This window comes from Vipera berus (assembly GCF_964194415.1).
Source record: "Vipera berus genome assembly, chromosome: 6".
Classification (NCBI taxonomy): domain Eukaryota; kingdom Metazoa; phylum Chordata; class Lepidosauria; order Squamata; family Viperidae; genus Vipera; species Vipera berus.
Window position 1 is genome coordinate 5835585 of NC_138208.1, and position 20495 is coordinate 5856079.

The 20495-nt window shown below is 41.2% G+C and overlaps 1 protein-coding gene across 2 annotated transcripts in view; it reads right to left on the bottom strand.

Moving 5' to 3' along the window:
- MAGI2 (membrane associated guanylate kinase, WW and PDZ domain containing 2) overlaps nucleotides 1-20495 on the bottom strand; it is a gene marked incomplete at its 5' end in the record, with an annotated part of 567180 nt that overhangs the window by 56154 nt on the left and 490531 nt on the right. For both annotated transcript variants that reach the window (XM_081331358.1, XM_081331357.1), the window contains 3 exons: nucleotides 4918-5110; nucleotides 11007-11098; nucleotides 19011-19200. In XM_081331358.1, the coding sequence (XP_081187484.1) occupies nucleotides 4918-5110; nucleotides 11007-11098; nucleotides 19011-19200 (475 nt within the window). The remainder of the gene's footprint in view (nucleotides 1-4917; nucleotides 5111-11006; nucleotides 11099-19010; nucleotides 19201-20495) is intronic.

Genomic DNA, 20495 nt, shown 5'->3' on the forward strand with positions numbered 1-20495 from the left:
GCCTGGTGGGATGCGAACCTGCACTAATTTTTCAGGGATTTAATTTAATCTTTTTAAATTGTTTTTAATTTTTGTATCGATGTTTTAAGTACCCTGTAAACCGCCCTGAGTCCTACGGGAAAGGGCGGTATATAAATTCAATAAAATTCAAATTCAAATTAATTGCAGGCAGCTGGTGTTACTTAAGGAGGCATTAGCCCACTGCTCCACCAAGGCACCAAGACTTACAACAGTTTGCTTAGTGACTGTTCGAAGTTACAGAGCCACTGGAAAAAGTGCCCCCCAAGCCACGGCCGATCAAGACACCTGTCTGCCCGCCCGGCAGCGCTCTTCCTCCTGTCCGAGGTTTTCATTGTTGTGAGCATTTCTGTTGAGGATTGGCAGCGGGGGTGGAGTGGGGGGTGTTTGGTTTTTATTCTCCCCGTCTGCTGGGTGGTTGCAGCAGGTTTTGGCCACTTCACATGACCCTGGGACACTGTGGCCGTCATAAATATGAATCAGTTGCCAAGCATCTGAATGTAAATCACAAGACCCTGGAGAGGCTGCAACATTCCAGCTGATCAGCGCTTCTTCTGGGCTCAGAAGCGCCAGAATTAGCGCCGAGCTCCAGTTGGAGCCTGGAACTGATCCTGGCACTTCCGCTGAGCCCTGACAGCCCTGCAGCTCCAGCCATCTCTCGCTCAGGCTTGTGTGGTGCTGCCACCGGTTCAGCTCATTCCCCTCCCCCGCTACCACTTTTCTAGGATGGTCGCGTACCACCTGCCAGGTGCCAATGTACCACAGGTGGTACCCGTACCACTGGTTGAAAAGCCCTGGTTTAGGAAATACATATATACTGGAAAGGTTTTTCCTTCCATGCTCCTGCATTAGGAAAAACTGGAAGGAGTTAAATGGCCTCGATCCAGCTAAAATTAGTAATATTTAATTGAAAAGAGAGGGACAAATTAATTGAAACTAATTTAATCAACAGAAGCTGCATTTCTATACTCACTTAGCCAGAAGCAATACCAAAGGACTTCCAGCAGCCAAGTACGCTATCCCACTCTCCATCGTGTTTAGCTTGATTAATTTAATTTAATAATTTTAAATTATTTTAACTGGACCGGTTTCTTGTTTTATTTTTAATAATGAATGATGACAAGGGTCACCAGTCTGGGGAAAAAATGAAATAAACTAATTACAGTAGCGTGCTATTGATTTTATGCGAATGAGAATAAAAATAAAAATCACTCATAGAAAAAAGCAAAAGGTTTATAAATGAACATAAGAAGAATGCGGACATCCTAATTCCAGTAGACCCGAAGCTTAATTAATAGCGTACAACTAAAGAATTGCATAGGAACAAAGCTAAATGATAACAGAAGTACTTTTGAGGGTAATGGCGAATCGTCCTGTATTTATATTAGATTAGATTTTGATTTTTAATCAGTGGAATTAAATTCTAGGAAGCTGCAGAATGTGGGATTATGATGAAATCATGTTAAATTATGTCACAGAGTAAATTTCCAAAACAAGAGCTAAAACTTTGGGTCTGACTGATAAATTGAAATTTCGCCTAGATGGCAAATTAAGAAAGAAAAAAAAAGTAAAAATCTTTGTATCAGTCACTGGCTGTTCTTGAGCAGTTCCCAAACCAAGAGGTATTCACATTCTCTTCCACTGTAGTTAAGAAACTTCAGATCTGAGGACCTTGTAATCACGTGCCATCTTTCGGTGAATTTCTTAAATACCTTAATGAAACTTTCTCTCAAAACCTCTTAGTTGAAAATGTAAAAAGGTTGTGTTTTTTTTACAGAATGGAGAGTGAAGAAATAGACAACAACACTAAGTGAAGAATGCCTGCTGATGGAAGAATCAAGAAAGGAGAATATTTGTAGCTCAGGGTTGAAAGGTCCTTGGTGCTCTCTTGAGCTTGGTTGGTTTCTTGCTGACATTTCATGACCCAACTAGGTAACATCATCAGTGCTACAAAGGAGGGAGGTTTGGGAGGAGGAGGACCCCACAGTTGCAAGGAATCATTTTTTTCAAAGGAAGGAGGAAGAGGAAGAGGAAGAGGAGGAGAAAGAAGAGAAGAAGGTATAGACTAGAGTTTCCTGCATGAGCAAGGGGTTGGACCAGCTCTGTTATTCTTAGTTGATTCCCATCAGAGAAACTAACATTTTCTTAATTACAGAATAACTGGGAAGAGGAAGAAGAAGAAGAAGAAGAAGAAGAAGAAGAAGAAGAAGAAGAAGAAGAAGAAGAAGAAGAAGAAGAAGAAGAAGAAGAGGAGGAGGAGGAGGAGGAGGAGGAGGAGGAGGAAGAGGAAGAGGATTCCATAGTTATTGTCGTCGTCGTTGTCCTCCTCCTCCTCCTCCTCCTCCTCCTCCTCCTCCTCCTCCTCGCACTGGTGATGTTACCTAGTTGGGTCATGAAACGTCTGCAAGAAAACAACCAAGCTCAGAGGGAGCACCAAGGTCTCCTGTTGAATTGTGAGATTCTCAAAGCTTTTTGAGATACCAACCTTGTCATAAAGGTCATCAAAGAGTTGTAATTAAGTGTGAGGAGCAAGAATGAGACATTCGTAGTTGCTACTGTGATGAAAATAGATCTTTCTAAATGGAAGGAAGGGCCACAGCAAACGCAATTCAGCTCAAGCCAACTCTCAAGGGACACACTTTGTACCAAATGTTTTCCAAATCAAAATCAACCTGATGATGCTGAGGGCATCTCACTAGCCTGACTGCCTAAGAAAATAAACTCATGCAGTTATGGCGGCTGGTTCAAGGAAACAATCAACCCTTGAAAAAAGACAAATTCCACATTAGGAATTATTAGGGGAAAGAAACACATGGTAGATTGTGCTCGGAAGCCTTCTGTCATGGCAAGGCAGCTGTGAAAAAGGCAAATTCCATTTTAGGCACCATTAGGTAAGGCGTTGCAAATAAAATTGCTAACGTAATAATGTTCAAAAGGATAGCTGCGTTCCCCAGTTGCAGCAAAAACGAATGTGCACTGGAGGCAATCCCTTAAGGCTGCTGGCAGAATTCACGAGTTAATCTTTAAGGTACGACAGGCCTTGGTCCTTTTTTTAATATAGTAATCATTGCAAACCTCTCTACGTGGCAGCCACCAATGTTCACATTTGGAAGAATGATAGCAATTTTCAGGGGTATGATTCAGGTTTTAAATAACAATAGCACTTAGACTTATATAGGGCTTCATAGTGCTTTATAGCCCTCTCTAAGCAGTTTACAGAGTCAGCAGGTTGCCCCCAACAACCTAGATCAGGGGTGTCAAACTCGCATCGTCACGTGACATGTCGCGACGTAGCACAGCTTTTATTTCCATCATTGGCAATGGGGTGGATGTAGTTTCGCTACGATGCATCTGGCCTGCGGGCCAGCAGTTTGACACCCCTTATATTGTAAGACAGGGGTCCCCAACCCCCAGTCTGTGGACTGGTACCGGGCTGTGGCATGCCAGCAACTGGTCCAAATTTTGATCACATGCCCATGTTACAATGATCATAAATGTGAAGAATGATCATAAGTCGCTTTTTTCAGTGCGGTTGCAACTAAACGAACGGTTATAAGACAAGGACTGCCTGTTGTCAAGATTGATTTGCTATGATGTCTGCTAGCTTCTATCACTAAACAACATGCCTTAGAAAAGGAGGGGTAGGAGACAAAAGTGAAGGGAGGAAATGGATTGATAAGAAGCTGTTCACGGACCATGAGAGCCTGCACTACGCCAAGGTCATTACCGCAGGTGTTTGATGGAGAAGTGAGCTGTTCCCATAACAAAAAGAAGTATTACTACTGGGCAATGTGAAAACCCGGTGGGTGGGGAGCACGGGAATCTATTGTTTAACTAAGCAAGCTTTCGCGTGGGAAAACTTAGAGCTGGTTTTGTTTTGTCAGTTCTGAGATAGTGTATCCAATAAATCAGGGGTCCCTAACCCCTAGTCAATGGACCAGTAACAGGCCACAGCATGCCAGCAGTCAGGCCGCACAAGCAAGCAAGGCCCCATCCGCCAGATGCAGGCAGTACACAAAACCACACACCCTCTGGTCCACGGAAAAACCTCTCTCCATGGAACTGGTGGTCCCTGGTGCCCAAAAGTTTGGGGACCTCTGCAATAAAGTTTTACCTTTGGGGACTTAATTGCCTTGCAGGATCTTTTTGTTGGGTTCGCTAGTTGGACTATTGACACCTGACCCCAACCATTTGGAAGGAGGGGGGAGCGGGTGGAGTAGGCAATGGATCTGTGCAATCACAACGAAGTGATCCTACTTGGAAAGTTGGTTACAAAGACAGACACAGCCCTGATATCAACACAACAGCCAACCAGACAATCGTAGTGGTAACACAGTGTCAACGCTGCTAACATTGGATGTTTTTGCTTTAACAACAGATGGAGATGCAACCATTTTCTTCTTATGTTTTGCTCTTAGAGTTAGAGTTAGATGATGCTGGGGGGAGGAATGTGCACGAGAGTTTAGCTAGACATAACAACACTGAACCTAATGTGAGAACCAAGGTTACTGAAATAAGAGATGATAAGAATTGGCGGGCTGGAGAACTGGAGGGGGTAGCCTGCATTTCAAACTAATTGGAGAATGTGATTTATGACTGTTAATTGAGGGAGGGAATTGTGCTTTGATACTATGTGCTCAGGGGAGGAGAACTCGGGTTTTGGCTTCGACTACATTAGTGCCGATGCTGTGCTGCTCAAATAAAGATTCTTTAAGGTAAACAATGCCTCGAAGTTCTTTAAAGAGTTTCATCTGTTGGAACCATGACACACAGAACAACGAGAGAGGAAACCTGCCAGTTCCAACGGACGACTCTAAAGGAAAGTTGTAACGTAAGTATGTTCTGCATTGTCTTTCGAGTTTCTTAATACTCTCCCCTTCCTCCAAACCCTCAGCTCACCTGCAGGTAGCACCTTTCTTCTCACGGTAAGGTTGACTTGACCGTTCCGAGCTGCGTTGTGCATCAGATCGATCACGTAGCGGTGGGTTTTGCCAGCCACGGGGATGCCGTCCACGTAGACCAATTCATCGCCAGGATGCAGACGGCCATCTCTGTCAGCCGAGCCCATTGCAATGACTGCCCCAATCAGAATCTAAGTTAGAACACACAAGGGAGGTGAGAATTGGAAAAAAATGAAACCAACCAGAATGTTCTCTGCAATGAGTAGGTAGAATTTTCCATTTTTTTTTCAGTCCAGGTTTTGTCTGTGTGTATTTTTGCAATTAGATTCAGGAGTCATCCTTCATAGAAGCCAAAGAGAATAGCAAGGGCACTAAGCAATTGCACTTAGACTTATATACCACTTTACAGACCTCTCTAAGTGGTTTACAGAGTCAGCATGTTGTCCCCAACATTCTGGGTCCTCATTTTACCAACCTCGGAAGGATGGAAGGCTGAGTCAACCTTGAGCTGGTCGAGATCGAACTCCTGGCTGTGGGCAAAATTAGCCTGCAATACTTCCTTCTAACCACTGTGCCATCAGGAAGGACAATGAAAAAGGGAAGAAGAGAGGAAGAAGAAGGAAGGGAGGGAGGGAGGGAGGGAAAGAAGGAAGGAAGGAATAGCAATAGCACTTAGACTTATATACTGCTTCTCAGTGCTTTTACAGCCCTCTCTAAGCAGTTTACAGCTTACAGCTTGTTGTTGCCCCCAACAATCTGGGTCCTCATTTTACTGACCTCGGAAAGATGGAAGGCTGAGTCAAACTTGAGCTGGTGGGAATCGAACTGCTGGCAGTTGGCAGAATTAGCCAGTACTGCATTATAACCACTGTGCCACCACGGCTCTTCCCTAATAGAGGTAGTCCTGAGGTTATGACCACAGGGGAGCCCAAAATGTATGTTGCTAAGTGAAACATCGGTTGAGTTTTGCCCAATTTTACGACTCTCCTTGCCACAGCTGTTAAGTAAATCATTGCACTTGTTAAGTTAGCAACATGATTACTGAGTGAACCTGGATTCTCCGTTGACTTTGCTTGTCAGAAGGTCACAAGTGGGCATCACATGATCCCCGGGACACTTCGACCATCATAAATGTGAGACAGTTTGCCAAGCATCGGAATTTTGATCACGTAACATCAGGGATGCTGCCACGGTCGTACGTTTGAAAAATGGTCATAAGTCACTTTTTTCAGTGCTGTTGTAACTTCGAATGGTCACTAAATGAACAGTTGTAATTCGTGGGCTACCTGTAATTACTATAACTCAAGCTTTCTGAAGCAATTAAATGTACAATTTTTCCTAAACAGCTCTGGGATTCGTGATCTGAATAGCAAGGCGTGTATAATAATTACATTCCCGAAGAAATTTATTTTTAAAGGACGGATTTAAAATTCCAAAACAGAAACTCTCCTGCAATTAAGTCTGTAAGTGTTTAGGACACTGGAAAGATCGGAGTTTGCAGGACAAAGCTATTTCGGCTGTTTAAAAGGATTTATTTAGTACTTGGTAACCTATGGCCGATGCCCTAGCTGGAGAAATTATTTTCTTCAGGACTCTTGTCTTAGCAGAAATTGTGGTTGTGGTGTGTGTGAGCTCCTGAGGCCTTCATGACAAGATAATTGCAACCGCCTGTTCCTGCTCCTCTCGATTTTAATCTGATCATACATTTTATGTTGCGAAACGTTGATTAGACACGGGTGCTATTAAAGAAGTTTCTGCTTCCCACAGATGAGAAATAAATGTTCTGTCTGAAATGTGTTGTTATCTTCTGACATCTCATTTAAATTTAGAACCTGGCTTTTGAATGCTATGCTAGTTGGGGGGAAGGGAGCTGACACAGTGGGTAATGGACTACTGTAATGTGTGAGTTGGAAATTTAAGGACCTTAGCTGTGACATGATTAAATAAATGAAGCAGCATTATGAAAGCGATAGAAGAACATATTTGTTAAGTCAGAGTTGAATTGTGGGAATCCTGGTGTTCTTTGAGCTTCGTGGTTTTCTTGCAGACATTCCATGACCCAACTAGGTAACATCATCAGTGCTAGAAAGGAGTGGGATTTATGGAGAAGAGGAGGAGGAGGACTATGGGGTCCGTGGTACTCTCTGAGTTTGATTCCTGCAGATGTTTCATGGCCCAACTAGGTAATGTCATCAGTGCTAGAAGGGAGTGAGGTTGTAGAGAGGAGGAGGAGGAGGACTGTGGGGTCCTTGGTACTCTCAGAGCTTAATTCTTGCAGATGTTTCATGACCCAACTAGGTTACATCATCAGTGCTACTGATCAGCACATTAGCACTGATGATGTTATCTAGTTGGGTAATGACATTTCTGCAAGAAAACAACCAAGCTCAGAGAGCACCAAGGACCCCCCCACAGTACTATGAAAGTTACTTTGGTTCTTTCTCACAACAGGTCCTCTTCAGAGGAGGAGTCCCTAAGCAATGAGGAACATCACGAAGACCATGAAGAACGATGCAGTGGTTGGTTATTTCAGAAGGATTCCCATTTCATTTGGGAAACACCTTGATTAGGAAGCGTTGTGTGTCAAGTGATATCGAAATTCTGTGGACAGGTGCTTGATCTCTGATAGTTTATTTATACAGGTGGTCCTCAACTTACGATCACAATTGAGCCCAACCTTTCTGTTGTTAAGTGAGACAGTTGTTAAGCAGGTTTTGCCCCATTTTACGACCCTCCTTGCCTGCAGTTGAATCACTGCAGTTGACAAGTTGGTAACCTGATTGTTAAGCGAATCCACCTTCCCCATTGACTTTGCTTGTCGGAAGGTCGCAAATGGGGACCCCATGACCCCGGGACACTGCGACCGTCATAAACGTGAACCCAGTTGAATTTTGATCAAGTGAGCCTGGAGATGCCGCAAAGGTCGTAACGGTGAAAAAAACGGTCAGAAGAAGTCACTTTTTTCAGTGCCATTGTAACTTGGAACCGTCAACAAACTAACGGTTGTAAATCGAGGATTACAATCGAGTATCCTAGCGCTTCAGGGCAATCCATGGGGTGTTTGCACAGCCAATGTTTACTGTATGCACGACTGCTTTTGTGGGGGAAAAAATTACCCTTGATTGAGTATTCAGCTCAACTGAGAGGCTGAAATCAGATGAATAATGATTTCCAGTGGAGTCATTTTTCACCTGATGAAACATTGACAGATATCATAAGGGAAGCAGAGATGTGTGTATAAATCAGTCAGCGGTGAAAGCACGTCATTAGGCCTGCGTCTTGGATGCTGAGCATAGTATTAGATGACTTCGGAGGCAAATATGTTAGCGCTGTCACCCTATAGCTTAACGACCCCCCCCCAAAGCAGCTCCGTTTTCCGGGGAAAATACAGACATTTTTTTTTTACCACCCGACCAAAATTCCTTGATGAACAACTGACTTTAGTTGAGAAGTACATCCTGAGGGGGTCTCTACATCAAGCGATGGCTTCCCTGTTGTTTTTTTTTAAAGATTCTACACGTGTGTCTCTTCCAGGCTGAAGAATCTCGTGTGCCTTTGAAAAGAAAAGTATAAAATAAAAAAGGAGAAGGAAGACGTTCATTTATTCTTTGTCACCAAGGACAAAGAGGGACCTAAGAGTTTGGAATGGCTCGGAGCACGGTGAATATAAAAGATAAACAGAGAACCGGGCAGGAGACCAGCTTCAGCTTCAAACGATCTTATTCAACTATCCTTGTTTGTTTTTGGTGGGTTTTTTTTGGAATTATGTACATTGGTACTGATGTAATAAGCTAGTGCATGGGTAGGCAACCTTGGCTCTTTTATGACTCGTGGACTTCAACTCCCAGAATCCCTGAGCCTGCCACGCTGAGGGGAAAGGGAGAGGTTTCCAAGCTGAGCCATGCTGGCTCAGGAATTCTGGGAGTTGAAGTCCACGAGTCATAAAAGAGCCAAGATTACCTACCCCTGCCCTAGGCCTAGGTTGCTTTATGACTCTTGGACTTCACCTCCCAGAATTCCTGAGCCAGCCATTCTGAGGGAAAAGGGAGAGGTTTCCAAGCTGAGCCAAGCTGGCTCAAGAATTCTGGGAATTGAAGTCCATGAGTCATAAAAGAGCCAAGGTTGCCTACCCCTGGGCTAGAGGAATAACCTTGAGGAACAGGAAAAAACCTTGCAACTTAGACCATGGTCAGATAAAAGTAGGCCGAGTCTGGGCCATATCTGTAACCAAGTGAGCATCTCAAACCAGACCCTCCCTAGTTCAAAATGAAAATAAAGGCAGGGGGAGGGAAAGAAAGAGACAGAGGAAGTTCATTCAGACTTGCAATATTGTAGCGTAAGCCTACATGACTTTGGTTTCCTACCGGGTCTATCTTGGAAGGCTGACAATGCTATAGGACTAATGTTATTTTATTTTATTCTATCTAAGGAGCATGGTGGCTTGAGTGGTTGGAACGCTGGGCAGGATGTTGCCAAGTAAGGTTCTACATTTAGACAAGAAAAACCAAATGCACAGGTATAGTATATGTGGAACCTCGCTCAATAGTAGAAACTGTGAGAGGGATCTTGGAGTCCTAGTGGACAATCCCTTAAATAGGAGCCAGCCGTGTGCACCAGCTGCCAAAAAAGCCAACACAGTGCTAGGCTGCATTTAACAGAGGGATAGAATTAAGATCACGTGAAGTATTAATACCACTTTACAAGGCCTTGGTAAGGCCACACTTGGAATACTGCATCCAGTTTTGGTCACCACGATGTAAAAAAGATGTTGAGACTCTAGAAAGAGTACAGAGAAGAGCAACAAAGATGATCAGGGGACTGGAGGCTAAAACATATAAGGAAGGTTGCTGGAATTGGGTATATCTAGTCTAATGAAGAGAAGGACAAGGGGGGACATGATAGCAGCGTTCCAATATCTCAGGGGCTGCCCCAAAGAAGAAAGAGTCAAGCTCTTCTCTAAAGCACCTGAAGGCAGGACAAGAAGCAACAGATGGAAACCAACCAAGGAGAGAAGCAACCTAGAATGAAGGAGGAATTTCCTGACAGCGAGAACAATTAACCAGTGGAACAACCTGCCTCCAGAAGCGGTGAATGCTCCAACACTGGAAGTTTCTAAGAAGACACTGGATAGCCATTTGTCTGAAATGATATAGAGTTTCCTGCCTGAGCAGGGGGTTGGACTAGATGACCTTCAAGGTCCCTTCCAACTTTATATTATTATTATTATTATTATTATTATTATTATTATTAATTATTATTATTATTATTATTATTATTATTATTATTATTATTATTATTATTCCCATGTTCGAGACGTGGGGCAGGATTGAACGTTCGTCCTTCGCTCCAGCTCCTGCTGGGGGATATGAAAGAAAGTGCCCAGGGCAACAGTGATGTCACTGGCTAACCCTTTCAACCTGGAAGGGCCTCGGTGTTCCTGACTCGAGGGCATATTTTATTTTGTCAGCATGATTTTTTTTTAATTTTTAATTTCTATTTTGGCGTCATGGTTATGTTGGCAGTTCTCTGCTGGTCCGTGATCGAAATAAAGCCAATGGAAACTTTTTGAGTGGTTGCAGCAAACTACTTGCAAAGAATAACTGCACATCGCGACTTTATGAATTTCAGAATGCAACTGAGTCCTAAGATGCGCGCTGACGGTTTTCAAGAACGAGTGATAATCAGAGAGCTCCAACACAGCTCAAAATCCCAACGTCGGTATAGTCCTCCAACAGTCCTTTTTCCAGAGCTGTGTAGCCATGCCTAATGTTCACTTTCTCTGAAAACGTTGAAGCACGGTGGTGCCGTTTTGTTGTCAGACCCACTTGAAGGAGCTTGTAAATCAGCATTTTTTTTGAAAGATGTCAAGAAAAAAATATGAAACCGGACGATATGCTCTCGGTAACATAATACAGACTGACTCACAATGACAGCTTGTAGATGGAGACGCTGATCACTCAAGAGACTTGCTTTTTTTCAACACGTGAACACGTTTAAAAATGCCATTTCGCTACAGCCATTATCCAAGTATATATTTCCGACAGTTACAGACACCCAACAGTGTAAAATTGTCAAAAATCAACTTACTGGCTGTCCTGGTTCATCTCCTCCAAGAATTCTGAAGCCAAATCCGGATTCCATCCTCCGAAGGTGAACATCTAATTCCTTGTAATCGGAACCTGGTTGAAGATAGCAGTTTATTGAGAGTTGATTTCTGCCTTGTATATGAACTTACACACACACACACAAAAGACTCAGCTGCTCTAAGGAACGAATGACAGGTTGCCTTTTGTGCAAATTCCAAAGGACTTTTTTTAAATTAATTTTTGAAATTGGCCAGCCTTAGTGCATATGTGTAAATATGTATGTGTCAAATATCAGATGTAGTCTTCACGGCGTTTATATTTGCCCTGTAATTCTGGGAAGAATAAACATTGGAAGACAAAATTTCCTGTTATGGATGCCCAAAAGATGCTTTTTCAAAAGGCAATCAATCAATCAATAATCAATCAATCAATCAATCAATCAGAAAAGAGCTACAAGCGACCTTGGTGGGCTTCTAGTCCTACAGCCTGCTCAAGCATTTATACATCATTTCCTATATCATTTCAGACAAGTGTCTGTCTAGTCTCTTCTTAAATACCACCAGTGATGAAGCCCTCATAACTTCTGGTGGCAAGCTGTTCCACTGGTTATTTGTCCTCACTGTATTTCTTAATTCCAGGTTGCTTCTGGTGCTTTGGAAAATAAGTTGACACCCCCCCCACTCCTCTTTGTGGCAACCTCTCAAATGCTGGCCGTTTTTGTTTTTCCTTGAAGATGTTTCGCTTCTCATCCAAGAAGCTTCTTCACTTGTGACTTCTGACAGAACTTCTGACAGAACTGAAGAAGGAGGAGAAGCGAAACATCTTCAAGGAAAAACAAAATCTCAGTATTTTTTTTAAAATTCCATTTATATCCCGCCCTTCTCCGAAGACTCAGGGCGGCTTACAAGCTTAGCAGTAGCCTTCATTCTATGTATATGCCTGCTTATTAGGGCTTTCACACACACCCCAAGCGGCATTATTACAAAGTCAGGTTAATTGCCCCCAACAATCTGGGTCCTCATTTTACCTACCTCGGAAGGATGGAAGGCTGAGTCAACCTTGAGCCTGGTGGGACTCGAACCTGCACTAATTGTTCAACTTGTTTTCCAAAAACACCAGAGGGCAGGACAAGAAACAATGGATGGAATCTAATCAAGGGGAGTAGCTACCTGGAATTAAGGAGAATCTTCCTGGACCTTCAAAAATCCAGTTGCATTTTGAAAAAGCAACTTTGGGACAACTACGCCCTGGATGACTGAGAATCTCCATAGACATTCCTATGATGGAGCAATGGCCACGCAACCATATCAAAAATTCGTGCGATTGACTTTCTTGGAACACCCTCATTTTTTCAAATTAGCAAACCGTTCTCTAGAAGATGGTTTTGGATACCTGTGTTGGTGGGTTTTATTTGCTTCAGGACCGCAAACATTGTGGTTCTCCAGAAATGGTTGAATGCCAACTTTTATTAGCTCAATCAACATCCCACTTTCCTACACTTGATCAATAAGAGTTTACACTGCTACAGCACTTTAGGCCTAAGCTCTTAAAGAAAAAAATAAATACAAATCTAAGGGCAAGGTCTATAGATTTTTTTTTAGGAAAGATTTACAAGCAAGACAGCAGAAGTTCAGTTTAAGAAAACTAGATATTTTAAGATAATGTAAATATACACTCATTCTCAAGTGAATAAATATGGCCACGGGCTTGTCAAGCTATGCAGGTTTTGTAAACAAGGTGTTCCATGCCAAATAAAAAATCGTGCTATCTTGGGATTGTGGTAGTTATTAATTTATTTATGAAATATATTTGTAGCCCGGCTCGTATCCAACAATTCTGGGCTGCTTACAACATAAAAACATCGCAAAAAATGAAGAACATCCGTCATTGCCATGGATGTAGTTGATCTTTTATAGAACCTATCCATATGTTCTTCTATTTTATTTAAATAAATCATTATATGCTACCCAGAGTCACATTCTGTCAGATGGCTGGCCACGTAAATTTGATTCATAAATTAAAAAAAGCAGGTCAATCACTTTAAGGTCAGCATAAAAATTCTTCAGCATTAAAATAATTGCACTCTATATTTAGAAAACATTGAACATTTTAGCGCACTATTAAATATTTAAATCTATTGATAAATTAATACTAAAAACTAAGCAAAACACAGGTAAAGCTAAAATCGACACCCATAGCCAACATATAAATAAAAACTTCTCTAAATTTTGTTGAACGCCCTTATAATTACATATTCTGCCATTTTATCTATAATGAGACATGCATCCCACACCTACAGTAACCTGGGAAATAGGTTCAAAATGCAGAAAGCTTAAAGTGGAGTAAAATGCAATGGATTGGAATAATATATAAAGGAATAACCAATAATATCATAGACTAAACAATCGGGCAAACAAACATATTCTATACTTGGTGTTCAAGTCAATTGAGAAAGACAAATATGATGGATTATGGGCAATTTTTTTAGAAACGTGATAGATGAAAACATTTTTCCATGGTAAATAGGATAGTGGAATGTGCTGGATGAAGCAATAATAGGTGAGTTGGTTTAGAGAAAGATGTTTAATGTTTCTGGATTAAATGGACATTCTTTGCGCAGTTAAGTTGAAAAACACAAACGCGACTCCCCACGGGATGGCAATTGGCTATTTATGGGTGACTGTGGCTGTAAGCTGAGATTTAACCAGGCACATCACAAAATGGAGAAAGGATGGGTAGCACAATGAAGGCACAATAACACTTGCCTGAGGTATCCATTCGAACACCTGGCCTGGGCGGGGCTTGTTCTGAACGAGAAAACAGGGAGTTAAAGGCAAAAATGTACATTTCTCCAGGCACTGAAATATACAGTATTATTGTCTGCCTCGGCAATAAATGCTTAATTTTGAACTTTGGATTGGACAGACTTTGCTTTTCATGCTTCTCTATCCACTAGGAGAGTGAAAAATTATTTATCTGTCTCTAAATACGGGTTTCCCCCCCCACCAAAAGCAGGTAAAAAGTATTGTGAAGTAAATGAAAGGGGTCTTTTTTTGATATTACTTTGCAGTTGATTGATTGATGCCATTTTTATCTGGCCTTTTATCTAGCCTTTTATAAAGTAATATAAGGCAGCAGATATACATAATACTCCCTCCTCCATTACTACTTTTAAAAACTACAGGTAGTCCTTGACTTACGACAGTTCCTTTAGTAACCGTTCAAAGTTACAACGGCACTGACAAAAGTCATTTAGGACCGTGTTTCACACTTACGGCCATTGCAGACTCCCCCATGGTCACATGATCACAATTCAAGCACTTGGCCACTGGCTCATATTTATGACAGTTGCAGCATCCCTGGGGTGTGTGTGTGTGTGTCACGTGGTCCCCTTTCTGTGACCTCCTGTCAAGCAAAGTCAATGGGGGAAGCCAGATTCACTTAACAACCACGTCACTAACTTACCAACTGTAGTGATTCACTTCACCACTGTGGCAAGAAAAGTTGAAAAATGGGGCGAAATTCATTGAACAGCTTAGTGACAGAAATTTTGGGCTCCTTTTGGGTCATTAATACTTTTAAAAGCTGCTGTTTGCATTTGGGTGAATAGCTTCCACTATTGTTAAGAAAGTAAATCTGACTTTCCATACGAAGAACTTTGTTCCCTATGCCATCAATCTGGTAAACTCGCAAAATTCGCTTCTCTCACCATGTACGTGTATACATAATCCGAACTAGACCATGTTGTTTCTCTGTTTCATATAAGATATGTGGGTATATGCATAATTCTGTATTTATTTATTTTTGTCATATTTACTGTATATAGTGTATATTGGAGGTGGTGACCCTTTAAGGGCTATATGCAACAAAATTTCATTTTAACGTATGCTGATTAGTATACATTCAAAGTGACAACAAAATTATTCTATTCTATTCTATTCTATTCTATTCTATTCTATTCTATTCTATTCTATTCTATTCTATTCTATTCTATTCTATTCTATTCTATTCTATTCTATTCTATTCTATTCTATTCTATTCCCATTCCATCTGTTCTATTCTATTCTATTCTGTTCTATTCTATTCTATTCTATTCTATTCTATTCTATTCTATTCTATTCTATTCTATTCTATTCTATTCTATTCTATTCTATTCTATTCTATTCTATTCTATTCCATTCTCTATTCTATTCTATTCTATTCTATTCTATTCTATTCTATTCTATTCTATTCTATTCTATTCTATTCTATTCTATTCTATTCTATTCTATTCTATTCTATTCTATTCTATTATTACATTCTACATTCTACATTCTACATTCTATTCTATTCTATTCTATTCTATTCTATTCTATTCTATTCTATTCTATTCTATTCTATTCTATTCTATTCTATTCTATTCTATTCTATTCTATTCTATTCTATTCTATTCTATTCTATTCTATTCTATTTCCATTCCATATGTTCTGTTCTATTCTATTCTATTCTATTCTATTCTATTCTATTCTATTCTATTCTATTCTATTCTATTCTATTCTATTCTATTCTATTCTATTCTATTCTATTCTATTCTATTCTATTCTATAGAAAACTTTAGTAAAAGGCAAAATAAATCATCTGAATAAAAGATTCCTGGAATTATGGAGGAGGAAAAAAAAAGCCTGCAATCTGGCATTTTCTTCAACAGATTCTCCCGCCTCCCCCAGGCCTTTCTAAGGTATTTGGCACCTTTCCAGCTAGGGAAGATTTGAATATTTTTCGGAGATAATATTATTTACAAAAGTCAGCTATCTGGCTCATAGACACGACTCTCTCTGTGCTTCTGTGTATCCCTTTGACGCTAGAAAATACACTTTTCGGCTTAAAAAAAGGAAGAAGCTAGAACTGCTGTGGGCGATTTAATTCCAGAATTGTTCCTGGGCCATATTGATTGAAGGGGTTCCCAAATTGGCCAAAATATTTACACGTATTGATTGCACAGCAGAACCCAGGCAACCGGAGTCATTCTATCATTCTTCTATTATGTTTGAAAGGTCAGAAAAATAACACACGAAATTATTCTCCCATCGGAGAAGCGAGTTCTATCTCAGAGACCTCTATATCCAATTGGTGGACTTGTTGATACAAAACGGCATGACGTTAGAATCGAAAGGGAGGTCACTTACGTAGTTGGGCGAGATCTCATTTACACAATTGCGCCCTTCTGTTCTACAAGGAATTCTATTCTAATACCTTCCAGGGTATTACAATGTTATGCTTCAGGCACGCTTTCTGGGTTAAATTGGAAGGTTCTGGGGAAATGAGCAGGGGGGGTTGGACTAGAAGACCTCCAAGGTCCCTTCCCACCCTACTATTCTAGGTTCTGTGTAAATGACACTATGCCAGGGAATTTCTAGAAGCCTGGCAGTCTGACAGATCAGCCATCAATAGACACATAGACATTAACAGCATCTATAGACTATGGAAAAGAGACAATCAACCAGCCCAAAAGAGAAAAAAAAAAGACTCCAGCACCTCTCCAACCAGCAATCAGCACTCAGATTAGCATATTAGCTCCACGGTCAACTTCAGACCAACAATCAAGTAAGCAACACCCCAATCAAGAAACTGCCACACAGCCATTAGTAAACAGCCCAACTACAGAATCCCTAAGACAGCCCCCCCCCCACACACAGGCAAGACACCAGAATATGAACAGACAGCAAACAGCACTCCTTGCTAGCACTGATGATGTTACCTAGTTGGGTAATGAAATGTCTGCAAGAAAACAACCAAGCTCAGAGAGCATCAAGGACCCCACAGTCTTTTTCCTCCCTCCCTCCCTCCTCCTCCTCCTCCTCCTCCTCCTCCTCCTCCTCCTCCTCCTCCTCCTCCTCCTCTTCATAAATCCCACTCCCTTTTAGCAGTGTTGATGTTACCTAGTTTGGGTAATGAAACATCTGCAAGAAAACAAGCAAGCTCAGAGAGCACCATGGACCCCATGGTCTTCCTCCTCCTCCTCCTCCTCCCTTTCTTCTTCTCCACAAACCCCCACTGCCTTCTAGCACTGATGATGTTACCTAGTTAGGGTAATGAAACATCTGCAAGAAAACAAGCAAGCTCAGAGAGCACCAAGGACCCCCTCATTTCAAACCTGAGCTGCAAATATTCTCCTATCCACAACATCCTCATTCTTCCATGGAATACATCCCACTTTACAAAAGGAGAACCTTACACCAGGGGTCCCCAACGCCTGGTACCGGGCCGCGGCATGCCAGCAACCGGTCCGCACAAACAAGCAAAGCCTCATCTGTGGGATGCAGGTAGCACACAAAACCATGCACCCTCCGGTCCGCGGAAAAACCTCTCTCCACGGAACCGGTCCCCGGTGCCCAAAAGGTTGGGGACCTTTGCCTTATAGGAACAGAAATGCCCTCACAAAAAGAGGATAAAACAATATTTTATGCCCACTCGTTATTGCAAATGCCGTATTCGTTTCTCTGGTTTAATTTCTCTTTCTGTCTCTCTGTCTCTCCGTCTCCCTCATCTGTTCCGTTGACTGCAAAGTCAGCCAGACAGTTTTCATCTGGGAATAACATCTAAGGAGAGGGAAGCATAAGAGCCAGGAGGCGCAGAAAGATTTGAATTCCTGCAAATTGCAGAATGCATCACCCAGAAGCTCACAGAAGAGAAAACATCATTGTTTTCTCATGTTTATGATGGTCGCAGTGTCCTGGGGTCACGTCATCCCCTTTTGCGACCTTCTGACAAGCAAAGTCAATGGGGAAAGCCAGATTCATTTACCAACCGTGTTACTAATTTCACAAGTGCAGTGATTCACTTATTAACGGAGGCAAGCAAAGTTGTGAAATGGGGGCAAGATTTGCTTAACAGCTGTCTTGCTTAGCAACAGAAATTTTGGGCTCAATTGTGGTCATAAATTGAGGACTGCCTGTATAGGAAGACTGCTATAATGTCGCCCCTAGTCCTTCTCTTCATTAGACTAAATATTCACAGTTCCTGCAATTATTCGTCATCTGGTTTAGCCTCCTATATTTATGGCCTCTATGAACCTGTATATATAACAGACTAGTTGGAAACACTTTTCATAATCTTAATCTAAAGCAATGGCATCATTTTCAAGTGAACACTGGGGAAAAAATCCACAAAAACATTCTGTACGCATAAAGCAAAGGCAAACTGCATTGTGAAACCATTCCGACATTTAGTGGACTATGATAGTCTATGACCATTATGAAGACTTTTGATTTAACTGCTGAAGGGGGGCTCAAAGCAAGCAATCTCCACAAAGCGCCAATTTACACAAATGCAAATGTTGAACATCAGCAGAAATGGCTGTTGCATCTATTGGAACTAAATGTTCATGTATTTTGTGCAACAACTATAGTCAACCAGTAGATGGCAGTGTTTCTAAGTTTGTAGTTTCATTCTTGGTATACTTTTCTCTGTATATAAAGTTTTCTGCTTCCTTCTAGCAGTTAAGCAGAAAAGCACATGTGGACTGTGCACTATCTGTTCTGTAGGGCTATACAGAGTATATTTCTAACAGTATCGCCTCCCCATAAGTTCCTACTGAAACTAATCATGAGGGGTACTTTCAGCAAATTTAAGAAAATGCACGAAGCTTTTCTTTTTTTTTCTCCTCCTGGTATCCATAATAAATAAAAGTGTTAGCTGGTTTACAATGAGTTACAATGCTCAATTCCACGGGGGCCAATTTGAGTGTCCTACAGGTGCTTTTTCGAAAGGCAACTAGACTTTATTTCTCCTTGAAGAGATTTCGTTTCTCACCCAAGTAGCTTCTTCAGTTCTGATCGAAGAATTGAGCTGAAGAACTGAAGAAGCTTCTTGGATGAGAAGTGAAACCTCTTCAAGGAGAAGCAAAGTCCAGTTGCCTATTTAAAAAAAGCACCTTTGGGACAACCAGGACCTGAATCACTGAGAATCTCCATAGACATTTGAACATTCAAGGTCTCTGCAGAGGTGGGCCATGGCTTCCACTTACGCCTACTTTCATAAATAGCTCGTGACTTCTCATACAGCTCATATGGGTCAGGCTTTCTCGGGTCAAAGGCCTCTGTTGAATCGGGGAAAGAGCTTCTGTGAAGGGCTGGTGGGAAGGGAATATTCTGTGGCACAGCTGGAGCAGATAAACTTGTCTGTGGACTGCCTTGATTTTCCCATTTTTCCATCATCTACAATAAATAAAAGAAAACAAGACCTTCAGAACTTGCAGATAAACTCCATAGCTTTTTTCTTTCTCAATCAGGTTACACCCTCTTGCTGTTTGGCAAAATAATATCTTCTATGGTACATAATTCTCCTGCCATAAAAAAATATAAGTTGTCTGGATGTATGGGAACCACGTGCCATGCTCTCCAATTGGTCTTAAAGGGTATACGAAAATTTGAATTGTGATCTCTTTTTTATAGCGGCTTGCATGCAACTCCGTGTCCAGAGATACTGGCTGAAATTAAATTTGGGATTTGGGCTGCGGTTATTTAGTCCGGCTTGGTCTTGTTAGATCAATTCAAATCTTCCTGGAAGAAAGTTAGAGAGAGATCTCACTTCTTGTAGCCTATGAGTTGAACATTAAGAGTGATAGACATTCCTTCAATTATTTGGTCATGTGTCTCCCCAATATCCCTGCCATTTTTAAGAACAACATTTTTGGGAAGTGGTTTGTCCTTGCGTTGCTCAATGATTGGGTCAAATTGAACAAACTGGCTTCATACCAAGGTACCACCAGATATTCGCAGTCTCCAAGGTCTTAAAATCCACTGGTTCAATTTTGGAGAATTTTTTATCTCAACCTTAATTGATTTAAACCTCTTTTAATCTTCTATTTATTGAACCTTTCTCTGCCTCTCTTCCTCTCCCTCTTTCTCATATACACCCACACCTACACACACACATATTTGTCTGTCTACTATCGATCTACTTATATATCTCTCTCATCCCTCTACAATATCTCTCTATATCTATATCTATATTTATCATCTATCATCTATTTATCCACTTATCTCTCTCTTTATCTCTCTATCTGTCCACAGTATTATCTCTCTATTATATCAGGGGTCTTCAAACTTGGCACTTTTAAGACTTGTGGACTTCAACTCCCAGAATTCCTCAGCTATCATGGCTGGTTGAAGAATTCTGGGAGTTGAAGTCCACAGCTCTTAAAGTTGGTAAATTTGTAGACCCCTGATCTATATATTTATCCCCTATCATTTATCTATTTATCAACTTATTTCTCTCTCTATCCCTCTATCCTTCTACATCTACAGTATTATCTCTCTATATCTGTATCTATATTTATCATCTCATTTATCTAGTTATCTAGTTATCTCTCTCTCTACCCTCTATCTCTCTATAGTATTATCTCTCTACATTTATATCCATCATTTATCTGTATCTTCTCTCTCTCTCTCTCTTGCTATCTATCTACATTTCGTCTTTTAATTGGTTTTTGAGTGCACATTTGCCAAGT